This window comes from Schistocerca gregaria, chromosome 1, assembly GCF_023897955.1.
Source record: "Schistocerca gregaria isolate iqSchGreg1 chromosome 1, iqSchGreg1.2, whole genome shotgun sequence".
Taxonomy (NCBI): domain Eukaryota; kingdom Metazoa; phylum Arthropoda; class Insecta; order Orthoptera; family Acrididae; genus Schistocerca; species Schistocerca gregaria.
Window position 1 is genome coordinate 589,091,882 of NC_064920.1, and position 25,244 is coordinate 589,117,125.

Here is a 25,244-nt window from a genome sequence, read left to right on the forward strand (position 1 = left end):
GGCTGTCTTAGATACAGCACAATCTCTGGCAGGCAAACCATTTGTGGTCATGCATTGTCCAGAGCATCCTGCAACAGGGCAATCCTGTGACAAATCAGAGCATCTGGCACCAAGTTTCCGTATTTTAAAAATTGTGCTTGTCGACCTACACAACATGAATAATTTTGGTTCCTACTGGCACCAGCTATCCAGGGTTAAAATTACATGACACAATTTTTCTCCACCCTGTATAAATGACTCATCGTTGTATCATGGTCCAGTTCCTCAAATGTTGACAGGTCACAAAATACACTTGCAATTATGATTGATTTCCTCAGCTTCAATTTCATAGATTGGTGTTACTTCTCTATCCTTAAACCTGTCAGAAAATATGTCCTGAGTCATTGATTACGAATATAGTTTAAGAGTAATAATTCTGCTAGGAATACTGCCATAGCCACCAAAGTCACTATGGCAGTCAGTTAATGGCCTGATGAATTTTGAACTTTTTTAGGCATTTTAGTGTCACATGGAATATTTACAGAGATGAATCTGATGTAGCTACTACTACCAGTGTGTGCAGTGTTTAAGCACTTTGAGGAAGTAAACTGATATTGGTTGCCTGTGGTTTGAAAGTGCCAGTGATTTTGTCAGATGTATTCTCTGTTCCATATGGGTCACTATTTTTATTTATTTTTTGTGTAATAATGATTCAAATTGTGTTGTAGGGATATGTTTTGGAAACAGTTAAATTTTCTATCTACTCTGCTGGATAAATTTCTCCACATAGTTTTTCCCATAATGTCTCTCTAAGTACTGTGATCGAATTAATGTTTATGATTTTGCGATACAGTACTTTTCTTCTGTGATCTGTATATAACTGGTCAGTATATTTTATTGTGCACATTTGATCATCATGGTCAGATGAGCTATTGACAATTGGTTTCACTGCTCAATCACTGTAGGTTATTGGCTCTAAATACTAATTGTCAGTGTATTCTGCACTATTGAATTCAATTCACCTAGGGAATTGTATTGCGGAAAAAAATCCAATGTGAAATGAGTCAATTGCCCATTAAGCTTTTAACATTTTGTTTAGATTTTGGGGTAACACATGATGAAATTGCACCGGAGAGATTCAACTAGAGCATAAATGAATATGTCACCAATTCCTGCCAGGCAACTTCTTGCTCTCTTTATAATCACTTCATTATTGAAGAAACTTTAAACCACAATAGTCTTTTGTATCTTCCAACCACTTTTTAAATTCTGTGCTCACTAAATGTCATTCAGTTACATGATTTGTAATCCTGTGTGTTTAATTTCTTTTTAGATTCTGATTTCTGTAACATAGCTCAGTCATGTGATGCACGGACAGCTGTAGGATTAGCACGAAGTGATGGAGCTGATCTGAAATATTTTCTGAAATCAGTTTACATAAATTTATATCACAACAAGCAGGTAATTATTAGGTACAATATAATGTCTATTCTCATTTTGAACATACATACATGTACGTCTGTTTGTGTGTGCGCACGTGTGTGTGTGTGTGTGTGTGTGTGTGTGTGTGTGTGTGTGTGCATACAGCACTGATATGCAAACATAATTTAGTAAGCAAGTAAACTGCAATACTACATAAAGAACCAAAACAAGGAGCTAGATAGACTGAAAAATGTGTCTATTTTCTGTGTGAGGTTTAGCAAAATGACATAATCAGTGAAGCTGTTTTATTATTATTATTATTATTATTATTACAGGATTAATTAACACAGAGATCAGTTAATAACAACATTTTGTTGTAATCCTGTCATCTTCCGCCAAGCCTCTCTATTCAGTGCCTCCTCCTTGTATATCCCGCGATGCTCCGTTATTCCACTGATTTGGACATTCCAAGAACATCATGGTCTCCCCCTTTTATGTCTGCCAGGTGGTTTCCATTCAAAAAATTTCTTTGGCCATAAATGATCTTGCGTTCTCAACAGATGCCCATACCACTTTAGAGATTTTCTTTCAATTCTGTCTAGCAGTGTTTCATCTGCCTTCTTTTGAGCTTTCACTTATGATTCTTGATACTCTCGCGCTCCTTTGTAAATGATCCATTTACACAGCTGTTATTCTTCTTTTCAGATCAACATTTAGTTCTGACCCATAGCATAGAGCAGATTCAACATTAGACTTCCCACTCTGTTATTATTGCTATTAGTAATGTTCTTGTCCCACCAAAAAGAATTCTTGCACATTGTTACTTTTCTGATTTGTTGTATTCTGAATTTTGTTGCATTCTGAATTTCTGTTGTACTCATCAAATACACCTACATATTTAAATTTTTCTACCTGTTTCATAACTGCTCTGTCACTGATGTGAACTTCAAATATAGTGTCACTATTCACTACCAGATATTCCATTTTTGTCAGACTCATTTTAGTCCCCGTTTATCATATTCCTGATTAAATGCTGTATGGTGAACTCAATATAGAATTCATCTTGTGCTAGAACAGCTTGATCACCAGCAAAACTTAATGAAAACAGCTGTACATCTTTATAATAATTCCCATTCCTCCACAGCTGTTCTTCCACTGCCAGAGAGCCAATTCTATACATAAACTGAACAAGATTGATGACATACTGCAACCTTGTCTCAGCCCTTTGGTGACATTAATAGGTTCTGATAACTTTGACCCTCTTTTACTCTGTACCTTATTATCTCTGTACATTTCAATAATAATCTGTAAAAGATGGTCATCCATGTCTAAATCTTTCAAAGCTTCCCAGAGTTTTACTCTAGGAAACGTGTCATAAGCTTTAACTAAGTCTATAAAGACGATGTGTAACTCCTTCCCTACTGCTACGAATTTCCCCATTAGCTGTTGTAAAATAAAGAGGTTATCTGTTCAGGATCTGTGAGGTCTGAACCCACTCTGTTCTTTTCCAATATGGTGTCCAACATTATGTCCTATTTTCTCATACATAATTTTGCCAAATAAGCGGCTCTTCGTGCAGTCCACACTGATGCCTCTGTTGCAATTAGTGTCTCTTCTATTTTCCTTCCTGAAAATGGAGACCATATATGATCTTTTCCATCCTGATGGAACTTCAGTCCATTGACGGCAGTTGTTCATAAGGTGTAGTAGTATTCTTTTCTTCAAATGGCGGCCTGCAGCTTTCAGTAATTCCACAGGAATATTTCCAGGGCTAGTGATCAGTCATTCTTCATTTTAGCTAATGTGCTCTGTACTTCCCCTCTCATGGTGGTCATACTTTGAACTGTATGTTCAGTCCTACCTTCTTCATTTCTAGTATACTGGGGTCTGTCATCAGTTTAGAAGACCTGTATAATCCTTTTTCTGGGTCTACTGCTTTGATTACTGATGTTTTCTTCATGTCAGTGATTGTTCTCTATGCTGCTGTCATTTGTGATCCACAAATTAAACTCTCAGTTTGGATGCATTTCTGTTCCCAGAATGAATCTGTTGGAAAGATGATGTATGTTGGGGAAAACCATAAAAAACTGGACATATGACTATCCAGGGCGATAAAGAAAAACTGGAACAGAGATGGTACAAGCTCTTTCTCCTAAAGCAGTTCAGCTTAACGATTTATTTCAATGAAGATTAGATTGTGAACTAAAAGTGGTGCCAGAGGATGACAATGTTGAAAGGGAATATGGGAATGTTAAACAAACGATTAGGAAAATTGCTGTAGAGGTCCTGGAGACTGAGAGTAATGGTGTAGACAAACAGGATCCTCCATGGATGTCAGATGACCTTAAGTACACTCCTGGAAATTGAAATAAGAACACCGTGAATTCATTGTCCCAGGAAGGGGAAACTTTATTGACACATTCCTGGGGTCAGATACATCACATGATCACACTGACAGAACCACAGGCACATAGACACAGGCAACAGAGCATGCACAATGTCGGCACTAGTACAGTGTATATCCACCTTTCGCAGCAATTCAGGCTGCTACTCTCCCATGGAGACGATCGTAGAGATGCTGGATGTAGTCCTGTGGAACGGCTTGTCATGCCATTTCCACCTGGCGCCTCAGTTGGACCAGCGTTCGTGCTGGACGTGCAGACTGCGTGAGACGACGCTTCATCCAGTCCCAAACATGCTCAATGGGGGACGGATCCGGAGATCTCGCTGGCCAGGGTAGTTGACTTACACCTTCTAGAGCACGTTGGGTGGCACGGGATACATGCGGACGTGCGTTGTCCTGTTGGAACAGCAAGTTCCCTTGCCGGTCTAGGAATGGTAGAATGATGGGTTCGATGACGGTTTGGATGTACCGTGCACTATTCAGTGTCCCCTCGACGATCACAAGAGGTGTACGGCCAGTGTAGGAGATCGCTCCCTACACCATGATGCCGGGTGTTGGCCCTGTGTGCCTCGGTCGTATGCAGTCCTGATTGTGGCGCTCCCCTGCACGGCGCCAAACACGCATACGACCATCATTGGCACCAAGGCAGAAGCGACTCTCATCGCTGAAGACGACACGTCTCCATTCGCCCATCCATTCACACCTGTCGCGACACCACTGGAGGCGGGCTGCACGATGTTGGGGCGTGAGCGGAAGACGGCCTAACGGTGTGCGGGACCGTAGCCCAGCTTCATGGAGACGGTTGCGAATGGTCCTCGCCGATACCCCAGGAGCAACAGTGTCCCTAATTTGCTGGGAAGTGGCGGTGCGGTCCCCTACGGCGCTGCGTAGGATCCTACGGTCTTGGCGTGCATCCGTGCGTCGCTGCGGTCCGGTCCCAGGTCGACGGGCACATGCACCTTCCGCCGACCACCGGCGACAACATCGATGTACTGTGGAGACCTCACACCCCACGTGTTGAGCAATTCGGCGGTACGTCCACCCGGCCTCCCGCATGCCCACTATACGCCCTCGCTCAAAGTCCGTCAACTGCACATACGGTTCACGTCCACGCTGTCGCGGCATGCTACCAGTGTTAAAGACTGCGATGGAGCTCCGTATGCCACGGCAAACTGGCTGACACTGACGGCGGCGGTGCAAAAATGCTGCGCAGCTAGCGCCATTCGACGGCCAACACCGCCGTTCCTGGTGTGTCCGCTGTGCCGTGCGTGTGATCATTGCTTGTACAGCCCTCTCGCAGTGTCCAGAGCAAGTATGGTGGGTCTGACACACCGGTGAAAATGTGTTCTTTTTTCCATTTCCAGGAGTGTAGTTGATTTGGGAAAAGAAAAATTTATACATAAATGGTTATCAACCAAGACAAATAAATCATGAATCTGTATTACGTCTTGTTTATGTGAATAATTAGATTGGCCTTCTTAAATATAAATAACTAGAAAGAATAAAATGAGTGGCTTATGCTAGGCACTCATGGGCCAGAACAAAGTCATTTGGAAACTTTTTGTGAATTGTGTTTTATTCATCTCATGACATACATTTGCAATCCATTTGTTTTGCATACAGGAGACATTTCAAAAATTTATAATGATTTTTACATTGATAAATAGTAGCACTATAATAAATAATAACACTATAAGGATGTTTCTTGGAATATGTAACACATTGTATTCAGCTCAAATTTCCAGTTTGTCCCGCGTGAATTCGTCCGCTGAGTAATAACACTTCAGTGTCAGTACCTCATATAGCTTTCTTTTAAGTAAACCTACATTCATCTGCATCAACTTGTTCCCTTTTAATTTATTACAAATTTTCATTCCCATTTATTGAGGTCCCTGGGCATACAGTCAGAGGCAGTGGGTGGGGAGCATAAAATTGTCTTTGTTTATGGTATCATGTGAATGGATAAAATGGTTTTCCTCAAATAATTCATGTCCGGTGTACAAAAATATAATAATCTCACATATGTATAAGGATGGCAGAGTTAATATTTTAAATTTTCTAAATAAGGGTCGACATGGTTCTTTGTGATTTGCAGCATAGCATTCACTCCAGACCGTGCCTGCAAACAACCCAAACCCTTCAGAAGAGCCAAACAGTGGAGGCAACCTTAAGCACTCTCAATAGCAACTAATCAGACATGTTAAGAGAAATTTTGGTGACCTAAGTGGAACCAAGCTGTGAGTCGATCATTTGAGCAGGGGCAGTCATTCGTGATGTTGTCATTTTCTAGTATTTTCAATTCCATGATGAAGCCCCTGACTGATTCAGTCAAATCTTTATCTATATCTGTATCTATACTCAGCAAACCACTGTGAAGTGCATGGTAGAAGGTACATCCCACTGTACAAGTTATTAAGGTTCTTTCCCATTCTATTCACATATGGAGCGTGGGAAAAACGTTTGTCTAGATGTCTCATTGCATGCTGTAAGTAATCTAGTATTACACTCATTATGTCTAGGGGAGTGATGTCGTGTCGATGTGGTCTTCAGTCCAAATACTGGTTGGATGGTCCTTGTTACTCTATCTTGTGCGAGCCTGTTCATTTCTGAACTACTGCAACCTACGTCCCTGTGGATCTGTTTACTGCATTCTTTTACCACCTCCTTCCTTTTTTACCACTTTCTTCCAATACTATATTGGTGATCCCTCGATGTCTCAGAATGTGTCCAACATTCGCTCCCTTCATTTGGTCAAGTTTTGCCATAAATCCCTTGTCTCCCCAGTTCTGTTCAGCACCTCCTCATTAGTCACATTATTAACCCATCTAATCTTCTGCATTCTTTTGTAGCACCACATTTCAAAATCTTCACTCCATACATGACTACACTCCAGACAAATACCTTCAGAAAAGACTTAAAAATGGTTCAAATGCCTCTGAGCACTATGGGACTTAACTTCAGAGGTCATCACTTCCCTAGAACTTAGAACTACTTAAACCTAACTAACCTAAGGACATCATGGACATCCATGCCCAAGGCAGGATTCGATCCTGCGACCGGAGTGCAGAAAAGACTTCCTAGCACTTAAATCTATATCTGCTTTTAACAAATTTCTTTTCTTTAGAAATGCTTTTCTTGCCGTTGCCAGTCTACATTTTATGTCCTCTCTACTTCAGCTGTCATCAGGTATTTTGCCACCCAAATAGCAAAATTCATCTACTGCTTTTAAGTGTCTGTACATAGTCTAATTCCCTTAGCATCATATGATTTGATCCAGCTACATTTCATTATCCTAGTTTTGCTTTTGTTGATGTTCATATTATATATCTCCGGACTTTCAAGACACTATCCATTCCGTTCAACTGCTCTTTCAAGTCCTTTGCTGTCTCTGACAAAATTACAGTGTTATTGACAAACCTCAAGTTTTTTATTACTTCTCCCTGGATTTTAATTTCTATTCCAGATTTTTCTGTTGTTTCCTTCTCTACTTGCTCAAATACATATTGAAGAACATCAGAAAGAGGCTACAACCCTGTCTCATCCTCTTTTCAACTACTGCTTCCCTCTCATGCCCCTTGACTGTTGTAACAGCATTCTGGTCTGCAGGAAACATGAAAAATGAGACAGACAGCTGGGGTAAGCATTATCACCACATAATGAATCCAACACAGAAAGTTGAACCCCCTACTTGTTAACTTCACAAGAAATTAGTCACAAATATTACATCACTGCTGAGATTTTGAATCACCAACAAATTGCACTTTAACAACTATCCCGTCAATTCTACATTCAATAGTACCTCTTGTTTCACACTCTTTAATGGCTTACCAGTAGCACCAACAATTTTTATTCCAGAAACATGCCTCACTATTATACCATCAGTGTTCTGAGTAGATTCAAAAAAGACCTGTGACATGCCATTCATATCACTTCCACTGTCCAGTAAACAACTAACATGTACACTTGCTTTTATTGCAGGTTGACACACTTTCTTTTCACTTACCATATGATGATCTTCATACAACAAATCCTCATCAATACTTCCTTTACTTAATACTTGCCCTCATTATTAATTATAGATTTGAACACCCCATTATCTTCACTACTGGATCCATCATTGCTATCATCATTACAACTACAAACTCAGACATACTTTCACCCACACCACGCTCTAGATTTGGTACCTCTTCCACTTTTTTCTCAATTTCTGTCACTTCTGAATCTACATTTTCATTTACTTTTACCAGTTTTTTCTCTACTACTACTACTACTACTACTACTACTGCACACTTGGTTTCTACCTCTGTCTCTAAATCATTTCTAATGGGAGCGATTTGGTTCTCATGTTTAACTCTACTTTCAGCACATTGTTTATCAAAAACCTCCACCATCCAACTATGGTCATCACAAAGTTTCTCTCTCTCTTCTACACATTTACTACTTGACGTTAATTTCTCATTAGTATTATCACAATTTTTAACTACCGCATCGAAGTCTTATTTAATTCTGAAATATTAGCTCTAACTATCTTAAATTCCTTTTTAATTTCTTTCCTCAGTTCATCTTTTAAGTTAAGCTTGTCAGTTCTAATGCTACCCATTTTGTTTTCCACCCTGCTAAAGTCTTTTTTCATACTACTAATGTTATTATCCATCCTGCTAATGTCTTCTTTCATACTACTTTCCATCCTATTCATATTACTTTTCATCCTATTCATTATATTACTTTCCATGTTACTCATAATTTGCCTTAACATTATTGCAAAATTTTCGTCTGTCGTACACTTTTTCCCTTGTTGACTTTCACTACTAACCTTAACGACCTCATCCACTTCAGGACTGTTTTCCTCCATTTTGCTCTTTACAATAGGGCTTCCATCCCCATCCTTCATAGTTACATTCATGTTTGATTTGGAATAGTCAGTGTCTACAGAACCAGTCACACTTACGTCCTCCTGTTCATTTGACAACTTAACCTGTACAGCTTTGTCGTCTGTCACACTGTCTTGTTCATTAAAGTCACTCATTATGGATCACTTAATACAAAACAGCTTTTGCAGTGAATTACCTTGTTTTTAATTACTGGTCCGGTGCTGTGGTTGTCCTCTTGGTCCATTGTCTACTGCGCGTTGTAATTCTCTTGGTGATGTGTCTTGCTTATCTCTGATCCACTGTGTTCACCTGTGTGCTGCTTGGCTGCTCCTCTACTCAAGGGCTGCTTCCATAGAACCTGCTCGTGGATTGGCTGCTGCACCTTCATCGTTATGAAATCCCAGTGCTGATTGGCAATAGCATATCTTCTCTTCACTATCGATTTTTTGTGAGTTTTAGTTTATTATCCTTATGTACAGTAATCCTCACCCGGGGCACCACATGTGGCGGTCCCATCTGGTTTTATTTATTTTGTTTGTTGATTGTTGATTGTCCTTGGTGTCTTCATACTGTGTTGCGACACTGGCTGAAAAATGGGTTGTGGATTCCGACACTGACTACTTTAAATGATGTAGCCGATAGATGCACAGTTACGTTTTTACAGTACTTTAATTTTCATTTTGCACAATCCCCCAATAATGCACAGTTAGATGTGTATGGCCAATGCACTATTCTTTAAACTTTCCATAAGCCTCATTAATAGTTTGCAAACGAAACTCTACATACTGCTACAATAGTTTCTTGTTGAACCTCTATGAGCAGTAAAACTTAACCACAAAGTTCACAGTTCTTGAAGAATAATCAGGTACGTATGGAGCAGTCAATGTCACTGGTTTTTACAAAATGCCTAATTGTTTAACACTCATTTCATGATTAATTTGAAGCATTGTTGTTGTAATAACAAGCACAGGTTTCTCGACTGAAACTCTGCTGTGGACTGACTGTCCTGTGACCAAAAATCAGACCCTTAGATATCCTTACGATAATAGGGGTCGAAACTACACATTGTTCAGAATTAAATTTACAGAAATTACAATTAAAATGTTGTTGTTGTTGTTGTGGTCTTCAGTCCTGAGACTGGTTTGATGCAGCTCTCCATGCTACTCTATCCTGTGCAAGCTTCTTCATCTCCCAGTACCTACTGCAACCTACATCCTTCTGAATCTGCTTAGTGTAGTCATCTCTTGGTCTCCCTCTACGATTTTTACCCTCCATGCTGCCCTCCAATACTAAATTGGTGATCCCTTGATGCCTCAGAACATGTCCTACCAACCGATCCCTTCTTCTGGTCAAGTTGTGCCACAAACTTCTCTTCTCCCCAATCCTGTTCAATACTTCCTCATTAGTTATGTGATCTACCCATTTAATCTTCAGCATTCTTCTGTAGCACCACATTTCGAAAGCTTCTATTCTCTTCTTGTCCAAACTATTTATCATCCATGTTTCACTTCCATACATGGCTACACTCCATACAAATACTTTCAGAAATGACTTCCTGACACTTAAATCTATACTCGATGTTAACAAATTTCTCTAATGTAACTCGTTAAATTAACTGAATACATTGAAAAATTCATTCCTTTTAACAGTTTCTTCCGCTACAAGGGTTAGGCCGATTTATTTGTTTATATCTTGAAATTAACAAATATAAGTATGCAAACAATACTTTGGACAAAACTGTTAATTACTTTGGAATTAATTAAGGGCTGGCCTTGTTAACATGTTTCCGACTAGAGTCAAATAGATACTTTAAGAATACTAGCATTTAATCTTGTAAATGTTTACAATTATTACAGAATTTATATTTGTTTATACGTCAACAATAGAATTTAAGTTATGAAACAATTACTGATTTGCCCTGTAATGAAAGATACTAATTAGTAATAGTCAAAATAAATCAGAAAATCAATTACATACATAAAACTAAGCACAAAATTAGATCTGGTGTTACAGCCTTTAAAACTGAAAAACTGAGGGCCAGTCTTTCTCTTTTATGAAAATGCAGATTGTGCTCAAGTATGTTAATGGTAAATAGTTCAGAGTAACAAAATGAATTTAAGGAGGCACATGGTAAAACAAGAGGGGAATTAAAATTATCCTAGCTTACTTTGTCACAATGTAGCAATATGACAATTGACTTTATACTTAATACAGCATGGGACAAGTGCTAAGGCTGTCCACTTCCTGGATTAGATCCATGACATGCTGGTTTCACCCTTTGCAGCTGGCAACAGCAGCTCTCATACTTGTGGCTTGTAACATCTCTGTGTCACCACTGCTCTTCATATCAGCTGTACTTGGGGATATGAAATCTCTACCCCCTGTAACCAGTATATAGGGGCAATAACAATAGTGTTTCACAATACCCAAAAAAATTGTAGTCATATTTAAAGGCTGTTGGTAGCATTGCATTTAGTGTCCAGTCCCTAGCAAATGAGATAGGTCCCTAACGGATGCAGCAGAACCTAAAACTGATTGTAGCAAAGCAAAAGCTGAAATACTCAAGTCCATTTTCAAATGTTCCTTTAAAAAGGAAAACCCAGGAGAACTGCCCCAATTTGATCCTCATAGCACTGAAAAGATTAGTGAAATAAGTATTAGTATCAGTGTTGTTGAGAAACAGCTGAAATTGTTAAAATTGAACAGAACTCCAGGGCCCAACGGAATCCCTATTAGATTCTGTACTGTATTTGCAGCTCAATTAGCCCCTTTAGTAACTATAATCTATCATAGATCTCTTGAATGAAAAACCTTGCCCAGTTCTTGGAAAAAAAGCACTAGTCACACCTGTCTACACAAAGGGTGGTAGAAGTGATCCACAAAACTACCATCCAGTATCATTGACATTGATTTGTTGTAGATCTTTAGTCATATTCTGAGCTCAAAGATAATCAGATATCTTGAACAGAATGACCCCCTCAATGCCAACCAGCATGGATTCCAAAAACATCAGTCATGTGAAACCCAACTCGAACTTTTCTCAAATGACATTCTAAAATCTTTGGATGAAGGCAGTCAGGTAGAATTTCTTGACTTCCGAAAAAGCATTGTACTCTGTACTACACCTACCATTATTGTGAAAATAATGATCATGTGGGGTATCAAGTGAAATTTGTGATTGGATTGAGGGTTATTTGGTAGGGAGGATGCAGCATGTTATTTTGGATGGAGAGTAATTGTTAGATGTAGAGGATGGATGGAGAGGTTTGTATGGGCACTCAATGGCAACATCTTCAGAGCCCGCTTAAAAACAGATTGAGTTGAGTGTCAAGAAAATACCCAGAACATTAAGATAAAACAAAACGTAAAACACAGGTAACAAAAGTTGGAAAACTATTTGTGTACTCACACCAAAGCATGGGACGAAGCATGGTGTCAACAGTAAAACATGGACAGCACAGAAAGAAAGTGGTTGAAGGAGCTAAAACAATATAGCAGATGGCAGTGGCTGGCTGACCACAAGGAAAAAAGGGAGGAGCCAGCCACTCTGCAATACACTAAAACCTCTGGAATAAAAGCTTAGGCCATCCAGAAATATCGCAAAACTTTAAAACCATAGTTACACACGTCTCATCATCAGCTAAAATAGAGGGCAGATCCCCACCAATTTTTGCTTTTGGACTTGCATCATGGTTTAAAATGCATTCCGTTAAAATGTGGCGGACAAAGATGTGCACACCGCAAGCATCACGAAACAGGGAATCATCCCGCCGTAAGAGAAAGATATGTGTGAGAGGACAGTGCCCAATCCGAAGATGCTTGAGGGTCACTTCATCCCACCTGAGCAACCAGCTGGAGGAACACCATTGCCGAGTTTTTGACTTCACCAGTCGCAGCTTATTGGCCATCACTGCCAGCCATTCTTCCCCCCACAACTGCATGCACTTCCTGTGGAGTGCAGAAATGACAGACTGCAAGGACACTGCGCCACATCCTGCTCTCTGCAGGTCTCCTTGGCAGCCTGATCGGCCTTTTCATTGCCCCATATTCCGACATGACCTGGCACCCAGCAGAATGACACCTTTTTACCCCACTGTTGGAGCAAGTACAGTTGGTCATATATCAGCTGGACCTACTCCTCAGCTGGGTACAGATTCTGCAACGATTGTAAGGCACTAAGGGAATTGGAGCAGATGTGAAACCAATTGCCCCGAATACAATTCATCTGCTCCAGTGCCTTTAGGATCACGTGGAACTCTGCTGCAAAAATGGTATATTCAACAGGCAGGCGAATCCTGGTGACATGATCAGGGAACACTACAGAACACCCAAGGAAATTCCCTTATTTTTGATCCATTTGTGTAAACAATGGTAAAACCGTGATGCACATCTAAAATGTTAGAAAACAGGGATTGGAATGTAAAATCTGGCGTACTATTTTTCTTAAAATTAGTCAAATCTACAATTAGTCTGGGTCTCTGGAGGAGCTAACGTGGAAATCAGCTCCAACTTCGATGTAAAATATTTAGACCAGCCATATCCATCTGAGAAAGGCAATCCTGTGCGCGAATCCCATTGGACCTCGATGCTTGTTGCCGGTTATGAAAAAGTTGTGCCAGAGGAAGCTGAGTAATGGTATGGTATGCAGGTGTGTATAGTGTGGACATAATTTTATATGCCTGGCACACCATGAGTAGCCGTCGCCGCGTATGAAGGGGTGGTTAACCAGCCTCTGCCTGGAGTCTTGGTATGGGGCTTTTTCTGAATGCCCCAGTGGCCAGCCTAACCCCTACATGGTGCACAGCGTCCAACATCTTTAAATAAGAAGGTCTTGCAGATCCATACACGATGCACCCATAATTGAGCCGAGATCGCACAAATGCCCTGTAAAACTGAAGCAGGCAAGTCCTGTCTGTTCCCCATGTACTGTGGCTAAGATATTTTAAAATACTTAAGGTCTTAAATAACAGTTGTTTCGGGTCTCTGAGATGTGATAACCACGTAAACCTAGAGTAAAAAATGGGCTCCAGAAACCTCACTGTGTCTTAGAAAGTAAGGGCAGTGTCCCTCATCCTCAACTCAGGAAAATGATAAAATTGAATGGGAACAGTGAAAAAGAACACTCATGGACTTCTCGGTGGAAAACTTAAAACCACTCTATGTGCCCATTCATCCAAACATTGAAGAGTGAGTTGCAACTGACGTGTTGTCGTGGCAAGGCTGGAGGAGGAGAAAAACACAGAGAAGTCATCTACAAACAAAGAACACTGGACAGGACTTTGCACTCCTGACATAATACTATTAATAGCTGTGGCAAAGACAGTCACACTTCAAACGCTACCTTGAGGGACACCGTTCTCGTGCTCAAAGCAATCAGACAGGACATCACCAACTCGGTATCTAAAATATCGTGGCGAGAAGAAAGACTGAATAAAAATGGGAAGACAACCATGAAAACCCCATTCGTGAAGCTGCTCCAGGATGAGACACCTCCAAGTAATATCGTAGGGCTTCTCGAGGTTATCAAAGGTGGAACAAAACCTCCTGAACCCACACTGAAAGCAACTAAGAAGTTGCGGGGATTCTAAGATCCAGACAAGGTGGCAGTTGACCATCCGCTCTGAGGTCTTTCCCATGCAACTAGTGAGGGTAACACTACAGTAACTACTTGGGCATGTGAGGTCGTTCCCAGGTTTTAAAAAAGGAATTAAAACTGCCTCATGCCATGAGTCAGGAAAGTGGCCTGACACCCAAATGGCATTAAAAAGTGTGAGGAGGATATCTTTCTTGCACCTTGTCAGGTGCTGTAGCGTACTGTAATGGATCCTGTCATGACCAGGGGATGTGTTACAAGCCACAGACAATGCAGGATCCGGCTCCCACATGGAGAATGGGCATTTGTAAACTTCATTAGAGGTGGACTAGAAGTCCAAATTACACCTCTCAGCAACCGCTCTCTTCTTCCGTAGTGGTCAATCCAAGGATTGATTTGCAACAACTACAATGGCAGCTTGTCACCATTCTGTGCGTCTTTCAGCTTTTCTCTTCATTTCTTTATAGGTGTTACATCCCACATCTTTCACGATTTGATCCATGTACCTCAGTCGTGGTCTTCCTCTTGGCCTTTTTCCCTCGACATATCCCTCTATGACTGTGTTCAGGAGTCCTTTATGTCTTAATAGATGGCCTGTAAATTGCACTCTTCTTTTAACTCCAGAAGCTTCTCTTCTCACCTGCTCTTTCCAGAACCACTTCGTTTGTGAACTTGTCGATACATTTTATTTTGAGCTTATGTCTATAGCACCACATTTCAAAAGAATTTAGCTTCTGGTCTTGCTCTGTCCTGAGAGTCCGTGTTTCACACCCATAGCATGCCACACTCCACACATATGATTTCAAAAATCTTTTCCTGATTTCAAGGCTGATGCTCTTGGATGTTAAGATGTTTTTCTTCTTGCTAAAAGTGGCCTTTTCTTGAGCAATTCTACTTCTCACTTCTGCCCTGCTCCTTCCATCCCAGGTATTATTACTGCCCAGATAAGTAAATTTATCAATTTGTTCAAGCAGTTCATTGCCTACATGAACTTGGACTTTCACTTGATCTTTTTTGTCGCTTGCCATTACTTTTGTTTTTGCTTTATTAATTCTCATATTATATTCTTACCCCCATAACTTTATCCATTCTATTCAGTAGGACTACAAGATCTTCTTCACTTTCAACCAGGACAGCTATATCATCGGCGTATCTTATCATATCTATTCGTTGGCCATGAACTACTACACCTGTCTGTGAATTTTCCCTTACTTTTTTCAGTGCCTCTCCATTGTATAGGTTAAAGATAACAGGGGATAGTGCTCAACCTTGTCAGACACCTTTTCGTATCTGCATCTCTTCTTGTTTTGTCCGTCCACGGAGAACTGCTGTCTCGTTTTTGTACAGGTTCCATATCATTTTTCTATATTTATAGTCTATTCCTACTTTTTTGAGTACCTCAAACATCTTATCCCATTTAACATTTTCAAAGGCTTTTCTCTACATCTAAAAAAGCTATGCATGTTGTCAGGTTCTTATCTAGTCGTTTCTCTATTATTAGTTTTAGAGCAAGTATTGCTTCTCTGGTTCCTCTATCTTTCCAGAATCCAAACTGGTCTTCAGAGAGTGTAGCTTCAACTTTCTGTTCTATGCATTTTAGGATAATTGAGGTTACTATTTTAGAAGTGTGAGTAACTAGGCTGAGCGTCCTATAATTTTCACATCTTGTAGCATTTGCCTTCTTTGGAATGGGGATCATAATGTTTTTCTCAAAGTCTGTAGGAATTTTACCCTGCTCGTACATGTTGAAAACAAGATTATACAACTCCTGATTCAGTTTTGCTCCTCCAGATTTCAAAAGTTTGGCTGGGATATTGTCTCTACCAGGCGATTTGTTGTTTTTCAATTTTTTCAAAGCTAGTTGAAACTCTTCCTTTAATATAGTTTCACCTATGTTGTGTGCATCTACTTCTATTTCTTCTTCCATGATGTTTTCAGACACTCCGCTGTACAATTTTCCTGTATATTGTTTCCATCTTCTTGCAACTTCATCATCGTCATCCAACATATTTCCATTTTCATCCATCACAGCCCTACACTTGTTTCTTCTGTCCCCAAAGCAATGTCTCACACATTTATAGGCCTTGTCAATATTTCCCTTTCTCATGTTGTCCTCAACTGAAATACAGAGATCATCAAGGTATTTTTCTCTTGCTTGCTTTGCCTCTCTGTTGATTCTGTTTTTGAGACTCTTGTATTTTTCTTGGTCTTCCTTCTTCACAGAATTTTTTAATTTCCTTCTTTCTTCCATCGTATTTAGTAGGTCATTAGTGATCCATTCCTTCCTTTTCTCTGTCCTTTCTTTTCCTATACTTCTTCTGCTGATTCTAAAATACCAGTTTTTATTTTTTCCCACCTGCTTTGGATGTCATTGCAGCCCTCTGTATTTGTTTTCCTGTCTGTTTCTAGTTGATAGTGCTTCAGTGTATTTTCATTTTTCAGGTTTGTCAAATCCCATTTACATGTACTTCTTTTTTTAATGTTCTTGAATTTTAGTTCAGTCATCATCATAACGAGTATGTGGTCACTTTCCACATCGCAGCCTGGATATGCTCTGCTGTCCTTAACTTGCTTTTTAAATATTTGCTTTCTTGGATGATGATTAAAGAAGGTATTTGTAATGCAAAGTTTATTTCTTTGGCAGAATTCTACAAGTTTATCCCCTGTTTCATTTCTTAATCCTAATCCAAAATTCCCTCCCACATCCTCTTCTTTACCTTCCCCAACAACGGCATTCATATCTCCCATGATGACAAGGTTTTCAGCTCCTTTAATTCTGCCAATTACTTCTTCAAGGTAGTCATACGTCATGTCGATTTCATCATCCTCGTGCCTTGTAGTTGGCATGTATACTTGGATTATGATTGTGTCTCTTGGTTTAGTTTCCAGTCTGACATAAATTATCCTCTCACTATGTTGAACAAATCCTTTTACTCTGAACCCCATCTCTTTATTGAGGATACTTGCCACTCCTGCAATCCCGGGATTGTCTTAAGCTGTTCCAGTGTGCATGATTCTGTAATCCCCTGACCAAAAGTCGCCAGCATTCGGCCATCTCATTTCAAGACTCCCAGTACATCAACATCCATTCGTTCCATTTTCAAGTTTTCCAGTTTACCACATTTAAGAAGTTAGTTGACGTTCCAATTTGCTATCCTTCTTACATTAATGCTTGTGGATTTCGGTATCTCTTTAGTTGTCCCCGCCCGGAGATCCGAATGGGGGACTATTTTACCTCCGGAGAATTTAACCAAAGAGCTTTCCATCATAAGCTGTTGATACTTGCGATACCCGCCCGGGTCTTTAATGGAGTGGTTTCCCGTTGCCTTCTCCATTCTATGCCGTTGGCCACCTTGTGGCTCCTCCGCCTTTAGGAGCAGTTTCCCGCCCCAAGGACAAGAGAGTGCCCTTCCTTCTAGCCGCTCATCCGCCCTCCTAGAAGGCCATTGGCACTTGATAGAAGGTAATCTCCTTATCCCGGGAGATATTCGGCTCTGTAGAAGTATAGGTTGGAAATGAAAGACCCCTAGCCCTCGAAACCTAATAGCGTCAGGGTCGGAAAAGAAGAACAGTTGGCCGAGGGTGGCCAAATAGCTCTATGGTGCTGGAAACCCAGACCTTGACTGGCTGTTGCAGTAACTGTGGCAAAATACACTGCCATAGTGTGGGCAGTGTCTCATGGATGCACATGGAAAGTACTGTTATTCATTACAGCAGCCATGGGGCACCTCCCTCCTCTCCCAGTAATTCCCCTGATGGTTTCCCACACAATGGAACTTTTGGTTGAATGATTAATGGTGTTCAAGAACTGTTGCCACGACCTCTTCTTCCTTTCTTGAATAATTTGGCGACATTTTGCCTTCGCCATCTGAAAGGATGCAAGATTCTCAGCAGTTTACTGACTGTGGAACCTATGCAGATCCACACGACTGCTCCTGATTGCAGATGAGCATTCGACACTCCACCAAGGGACAGGTTGCCTCTTCTGGTGGCCTGTGGACTGTGGAATGGATGCCGCAGTGGCATGGTGGACCATTTTGGTAATATGGTCCACCCGTGCCTTGATATTCGCACAGTGTTCGAACTGGGCCAACTGGCTATGAAGTGTCCAGTTGGATCTATGGAGCAACCATCGTGGCGGTTTCCTTTCTAGGCCCCCGCCATCTGGCAGGTGAATCCAGATTGGGAAGTGATCGCTTCCATGCAAGTTAACAGCCACTTCTCATTGAGCACTGTGGGCAAGAGCTGGGGAGCAAAGCAGGAGATCAGTGGGAGAGAATGACCCAGTCGCTGTGCAGAAGTGAGTGCTCTGTCCCAAATTTAGCAAGTATGCACAGGGTGACAGGAGAAGCCTCTCAATTGCTCTACCCCCGAGACAGGTAATTACAGAGCCCCAAAGCACATTGTGGGCATTAAAATCATGACAGGTGATGAATGGCTTGGGGAGCTGTGTAACAAGTCGGTGAGGGCCTCTTCATCAAGTGCATCATGTTGGGGCAAGTAAAGGGAACATATAGTCAATGGATGATGCATGTGGACGGACACAGCAACAGCTTGTAAAGTCGTCGTAAGTGAGAAAGGCGAGGAGTGGTAGTCCATCCTGATGAAAATACCTATGTCTCCTATAGCTCTCTCTCCATGCAGGTCGTCCTTTTTGTGGAGTGTATAGCCTTGTAGCTCAGGGGTATATGATGGATGGAAATAAGTCTCCTGGAGACACAGACTCAGTGGTTGACCCTGAGACAGTACACAAAGTTCCTCCACATATATCCTGAACCCCTGTAAGTTCCACTTAAGTATGGGAGCCATCTATGACTGGGGTAGCACCTTCGTCCTGTCTTTCCAGCGGGGTGGGGAGACTGTAGCAGGTGGAGAGGCAGTCGTGGGAAGAGATGATTGCCCCACACATACGTCATACTCCATCAGTCTGGGGAAGAGTCAGATGAAGCATAATGTAAAATGACATCGACATGGTCAGACGGTTTATCACATGATTTGACCAGCTGTTGCTGCTTTATAGGAGCTTTTTGCAGTTTGGTGGACTTTGGTGGAGCCGACATGGTAGTGGTAATGGCTGTACTGGGCTTCTGAATAGCTTCAGTTGTTGGAGGCATACCTTCCTCTGCCATTTGAGTAGAGGCTACAGGCTCTGAAACACTCACTGTCTTGGAGGTACACTGACAATTGCAGGTGTTAGTGCCAACACCACCACCTCCGCATGTGTAGAGGCATTCACTTTTGGAGTAGGCTTCTGAACCATTGATGCAAAAGATGTAGCAAATGTGGGAGGTTGCATCAACTTGTAGGTCTTTTTGGTCTCACCATAGGGGATATGCTTGGTTGCTTTTATTTCCTGGACTTTGCATTCCTGTAAAAAGGTTCAGCAGTCCCTACTCCAAACACAGTGGTTTCCAGAGCAATTGATACATTTGCTGGAGACAAGCAACCACCTCCTTCATGAGCAGCCTTACCACCGCTGCCACAAGTTGCTTCACCTTTACTCCCTAAGGTGGTATGCCCAAAACACTGGCATTTAAAAGAGCACGTTGGGGTCGGGAAATAAGGCCTCGCACTAAGGTGAAGGAAGCCAGCCTTAACATGCTGAGGAAGGTTTGTGCTACTTAAGGTCAGAATAAAGGAGTCGGATTTGATAAGACTGCCATCAACCCTCTTCATGATATGTTGCACGTCAGCTATACCTTCCGGTGCCCACTCACGTTGCAGTTCCTCCTTGAGAATGTCAACTAGATCCCGCGCATGTCACAACACCTTTGCTATAATTCAAGGTGCTGTGCAGGTCAGTGTCTATGGCATATTCCCCAAGGCATTTAGCAGTTTGAAGGTTAGCTGCCTGCAGGGAATTGGAAGATTCCACTAGCAAGGTCCCATTGCGCAATGCTTCACCGATTTTAAGGATCCACAGATTCCTTCCAAACCCTTTTGTATGTAGAAGGGCGAAACCTTCTCAAAAATACCCTCTTTCCATCTCACTATGAGAAACGTATTCTGAGGACTAGAATCCATTCTGGACTGACTACACGAGTGCTCTTGATAGACTGGGTGTTAGAACCTTCCAGTATCCCACCCTTTCCACTGGGAGGCGGAAAAAAAGATTTCGAAGGATCCATTTTGGTCCCATGAGCAGCTAAAGAAGTAAGGGTCCACTCAGACAGAGCCCCACATGCCTGAGTAAGCCTTATACAATTGAGGTGCGGCAGGTTCCACAGAGGTTGCCCGCTAACGACTGTTCTACCTCAACAGCTATGCGTCTCATCAGCGTGCAGCACACCTTTAGGTTGAGGGTTTTTTATAGAGGTTTATTCCATCCTTGCAATCTGGTCGGTCAAGCCAAAATCCCAATCCCCTGAGACATACAATGTTCAACCGCCGTGCCACACAGCGGTTGCTGAGCCTACAGTGACAGGGGCCTGGCAGCACTTACCAGTCCCCAGCTCAGGAACCCTAGGATTGTCAAGCCCGTACCCAGCAAATGAATGCTGAGCCCCTGGGGGTGTTAGATGTAGAAGTAACTTCAGGTGTGCCCCAGGGAAGTGTGTTGGGACCCTTGCTGTTCATGTTGTATATTAATGACCTTGCAGATAATTTGATAGTAATCTCAGACCTCAGATTCTTTGCAGATAATGCAGTTACCTGTAATGAAGTATTATCTGAAAGAAACTGCATAAATATTCAGTCAGATCTTGATAAGATTTCAGTCTTGCAAAGGTTGGCAATTTGCTTGAACTGTTCAAAAATGTAAACTTGTGCTCTTCTCTAAACAAAAAACATAGTATCCTATGATTGTAATATCAGTGAGTCATTGTTGGAGTTGGCCAACTCATCGGATACCTGGGTATAACAGTTAATAGAGGTATGAAGTCGAATGATCACATATCCTCAGCAGGTGGTAGACTTCCATTTATTGGTAGAGTACTGGGGAAATGCAATCAGTCTACAGAGGAGACTGTTGACGAATCACTCATGTGACCAGTTCCAGTGTATCACTCAAGTATGTAGAACCCTTATCAGGTAGGACAAACAGGGGATACGGAATGTATGCAGAGAAGGGCAGCATAAATGGTCACAGGTCTGTTTGATCCATAGGAGAGTGACAGAGAGATACTGAAGAAACTGAACTCTTTTTAAGATAAAATTAAACTATCCCGAGAAAGACTATTAACAAAGTTTTAAGAACTGGCTTTAAATGATGACTAGGAATATACTACAGTCCCCTAATTATCTCTAACACAGGGATCGTGAAGATAAGATCAGAATAATTACTGCATGCACAGAGGCTTTCAAACGATCATTCTTTGTGCACACCATATGTGAATGGAATGGGAAGAAGCCGTAATAGCTGGTACAACAGGATATACCCCCGCCCTTTGCTTCCTGGTGGTTTGCAGAGTATAGATGTAGATTTTTGTATCATTGCCAGAATGGGAGGAGAGGAGGCATAGCTGCACTCCTTACCAGCTGGCATTACTTCTTCATGAATGGCCTGCTGCAATGGCCTGGTGTGCTTCTACAAGGGTAAAAGAGTTGGCAGCATAAATGTGACAAGCAGATAAGGTGGTGCAACAGTTGCTAGAAATGGTCTGAGCATTGGGAGTGGTTCTGTGTGCTTGGGAGTGGTTCCGTGTATGTGAGTTCCAATACCCCAGCCCACTTGTCTTTGTGCTTACATATGAGCTAACAGGGATTCAGTTGTACCTGTGAGTGGGCAGTACAGGGCTATCTATGGCTGGCAGCATAGTTTGTGGTTGCATGGGTGTCAGATATCTGGATTGGAGGCAATGGCAGCAGAGGAATTGGTTATAAATGCAGTTCCAGCCAGAGTTGATCTCAGTGGTGGGCGATCCTTTGGGCCCACCTTGCTTGTCAGCTGAATATGCATGCCTAGGCACAGGTACTGTTTGCACAGACAGACATGTACTTGGGCTGGGCATTCTGCATGGGATGCAGAAAGTCTACCAGGGATTGATGCCTGTGGCCTGGCAATATTTCAGCCAGAGAGGGCACAGTTGGGCGACCAGTGATAGCATCCATTCCACAAAAGGTATGTGGGAGAGAGTGTCCACCACAAGCAGCCACATTGCTCTATGCCCTCAAGTGGTCTTGCAAAATCAACATTCTGTCTCTTCCTGTGGTTGATCCAGGCATGGCTATGGAAACAAACCCTGTGCTGGGGCTGCCTGCTTTAGGAAACAGGAATTTCATGCATGCTCAGTGGCAGCATTCGTACCAAGCCAAGGTATGTGCTGTTGATCTAACACCTCTATGTGTATCACGTCCACAGTTTTTGGTCTAGTGGCTAGAATTGCTACCTGTGGATCATGGGGTCCCAGGTTTGATTACTGTCTGGGGTGGGGATTTTCTCTGCTCGGATAATGGGTGTTTGTGTTGCCTCATCATTTCATCATCATTCAGGAAAATGGGAAGACTAGACATTGAACAGATTAGGAATCTGTAAAGGTGTATGCTGGCCAGACATTGCTGGCTGAGTGCTGGCACTTGGCATGTCACATATGGTTGCATGTTTCATCAGTTTAGGCAGGTGCTCTTAGCCCAGGCGCATCGACGTTGTTCTGTATGATCCCTGTTGCCCTTGGCAATCCATCTTCTCTTTGGTGATGTATTAAGGAGTCGTCCTGTGGAGTATTTATTTAAATGGCTGATGACTGCTGTATTCAGCTTATGTGGTGATGTTTTGACTGCTTAAGCAACATCTGTTCTACACCTGTTACTCCATACAGCTATACCTAACACCTCTGCCTTAACACTCCCTTATTATATTGGTTAGGAAATGAGAAACTTAAAGTTGTAAAGGAGTTTTGCTATTTGGGGAGCAAGATAACTGATGACAATCGAATTAGAGAGGCTATAAAATGTAGACTGGCAATGGCAAGGAAAGCGTTTCTGAAGAAGAGAAATTTGTTAACATCGAGTACAGATTTAAGTGTCAGGAAGTCGTTTCTGAAAGTATTTGTATGGAGTGTAGCTATGTATGGAAGTGAAACACGGATGGTAAATAGTTTGAACAAGAAGAGAATAGAAGCTTTCTAAATGTGGTGCTACAGAAGACTGCTGAAGATTAGATGGGTAGATCATGTAATTAATGAGGAGGTATTGAATAGAATTGGCGAGAAGAGGTGTTTGTGGCACAACTTGACTAGAAGAAGGGGCTGGTCAGTAGGACATGTTCTGAGGCATGAAGGGATCACAAATTTAGTATTGGAGGGCAGCAAGGAGTGTAAAAATCATAGAGGGAGACCAAGAGATGAATACACTAAGCAGATTCAGAAGTATGTAGGTTGCAGTGGTTACAGGGAGATGAAGAAGCTTGTACAGGATAGAGTAGTGTGCATCAAACCAGTGTCAGGACTGAAGACCACAACAACAACATTATATTGGTGTAGATGTTCAACCTTGCAACTCGTTTGATTTACCTCAGGGTCAAGCTATGCTGTGTCCTGTTCTTCTTTGGCATTGAACTTCTTTCTTCTGTGCAGATTCCTATAAGTGAATTGGCTGTAAAACCAGACACTGCTTCTCTACTTAAATAACTTGTAGTTTGGTTCCAATTGACTCTGTGTATAGTCACAAATATCCATAAACAGTTACATGTTACATGGGGAGTTTGTACTCCTTGTACCAACTAATTTTACTGTCTCAAAGACCTCTCTTTAACATGTCAAATAATGGAAAATCCAAATGTAACAATCTTGAGAAAAGTAAAATTACTACTCACTGTATAGTGGAGATGCTGAGTTTCAGACAGTCATAACAAAAATACTGTCACAAATACAGCTTTTGGCCAGTAAAGCCTTCATCAAAATTAGGTGGCAAACACACACATCCACACACATGAGTGCAGTCTCAGGCAGCTGAGGCGAGACTGCGAGGAACAGCACCAGTGCATGATGGGAGTGGTGACTGGGTGGGGGTAAGGAGGAGGCTGTGGTGGGGAGGGGGAGGGATAGTAGGGTATGTGTGGTGGACATTAACATGTTGTTGGGGAGTGTAGAGGGATGAGGTGGAAAGAGGGTAGGGCAGCTATGTGCAGTCGGGTGGTTAGATAGTGGGAGCAGAGAGGTGGGGAGGGGGGGGGGGGGGGATAGTGGAAAAGGAGAGAAGTAAAAAGACTGGGTGTGATAGAGGAATGAGGGCTGTGTAGTGCTGGAATGGGAACAGAGCAGGGGCAGGATGGAAGAGGACAATGACTAATGAAGGTTGAGGCCAGGAGGATTGTGGGAACATAGGATATATTACAGGGAAGTTCCCACCTGTGCAGATCAGAAAAGCTGGTGTTGGTGGGAAGGATCCATATGGCACAGACTGTGAAGCAGTCATTGAAATTAAAGATGCCATGTTTGGCAGCGTGCTCAGCAAAAAGGTGGTCTACTTGTTTCTTGGCCACAGTTTGTCGGTGGCCATTCATGCCCACAGGTTGTCATAGCCACAGTACTATGAGGGGAAACTCGTAATGCAGTACCACCCAGGACTGGAGCAACTGAACTATGTTCTCTGCCAGGGTTTCAACTAACTCTCCGCTGCTCCTAACCCCTTTACGTCATGCCTCATACCCCTGTAATAGACCTAGATGCAAGACCTGTCCTATAAATTATAAATCCTCCCAACACCATCTACTCCAGTCCAGTCACAAACATCAGCTATCCCATCAAAGGCATGTGATCTACATGCTAAGCTGCAACCACTATACAGCATTCTATGTGGTCATGACAACCAACAATCTGTCTGTGCTTATGAATGCCCATCAACAAACTGTGGCCAGGAAACAAATGTACCACCCTGTTGCTGAGCACACTGCCAGACATTACAGACATCATTTCAATGACTGCCTCACAATCCGTGCCATATGGATCTTTCACACCAACATCAGCTTTTCTGAATTAACCAGGTAAAAAACTATCCCTGCAATATATCCTATGTTCCTGTAACCCTCCTGGTCTCA

General features: G+C 41.9%; 1 protein-coding gene across 5 annotated transcripts in view; it reads left to right on the forward strand.

Annotated features, from left to right (window-relative positions):
- The window catches only part of LOC126357426 (protein SERAC1), a 252,691-nt gene that overhangs the window by 85,510 nt on the left and 141,937 nt on the right, over positions 1-25,244 (forward strand). For all 5 annotated transcript variants that reach the window (XM_050007456.1, XM_050007458.1, XM_050007457.1 and 2 more), the window contains exon 4: positions 1,313-1,440. In XM_050007456.1, coding sequence (XP_049863413.1) covers positions 1,313-1,440 — 128 coding nt within the window. The remainder of the gene's footprint in view (positions 1-1,312; positions 1,441-25,244) is intronic.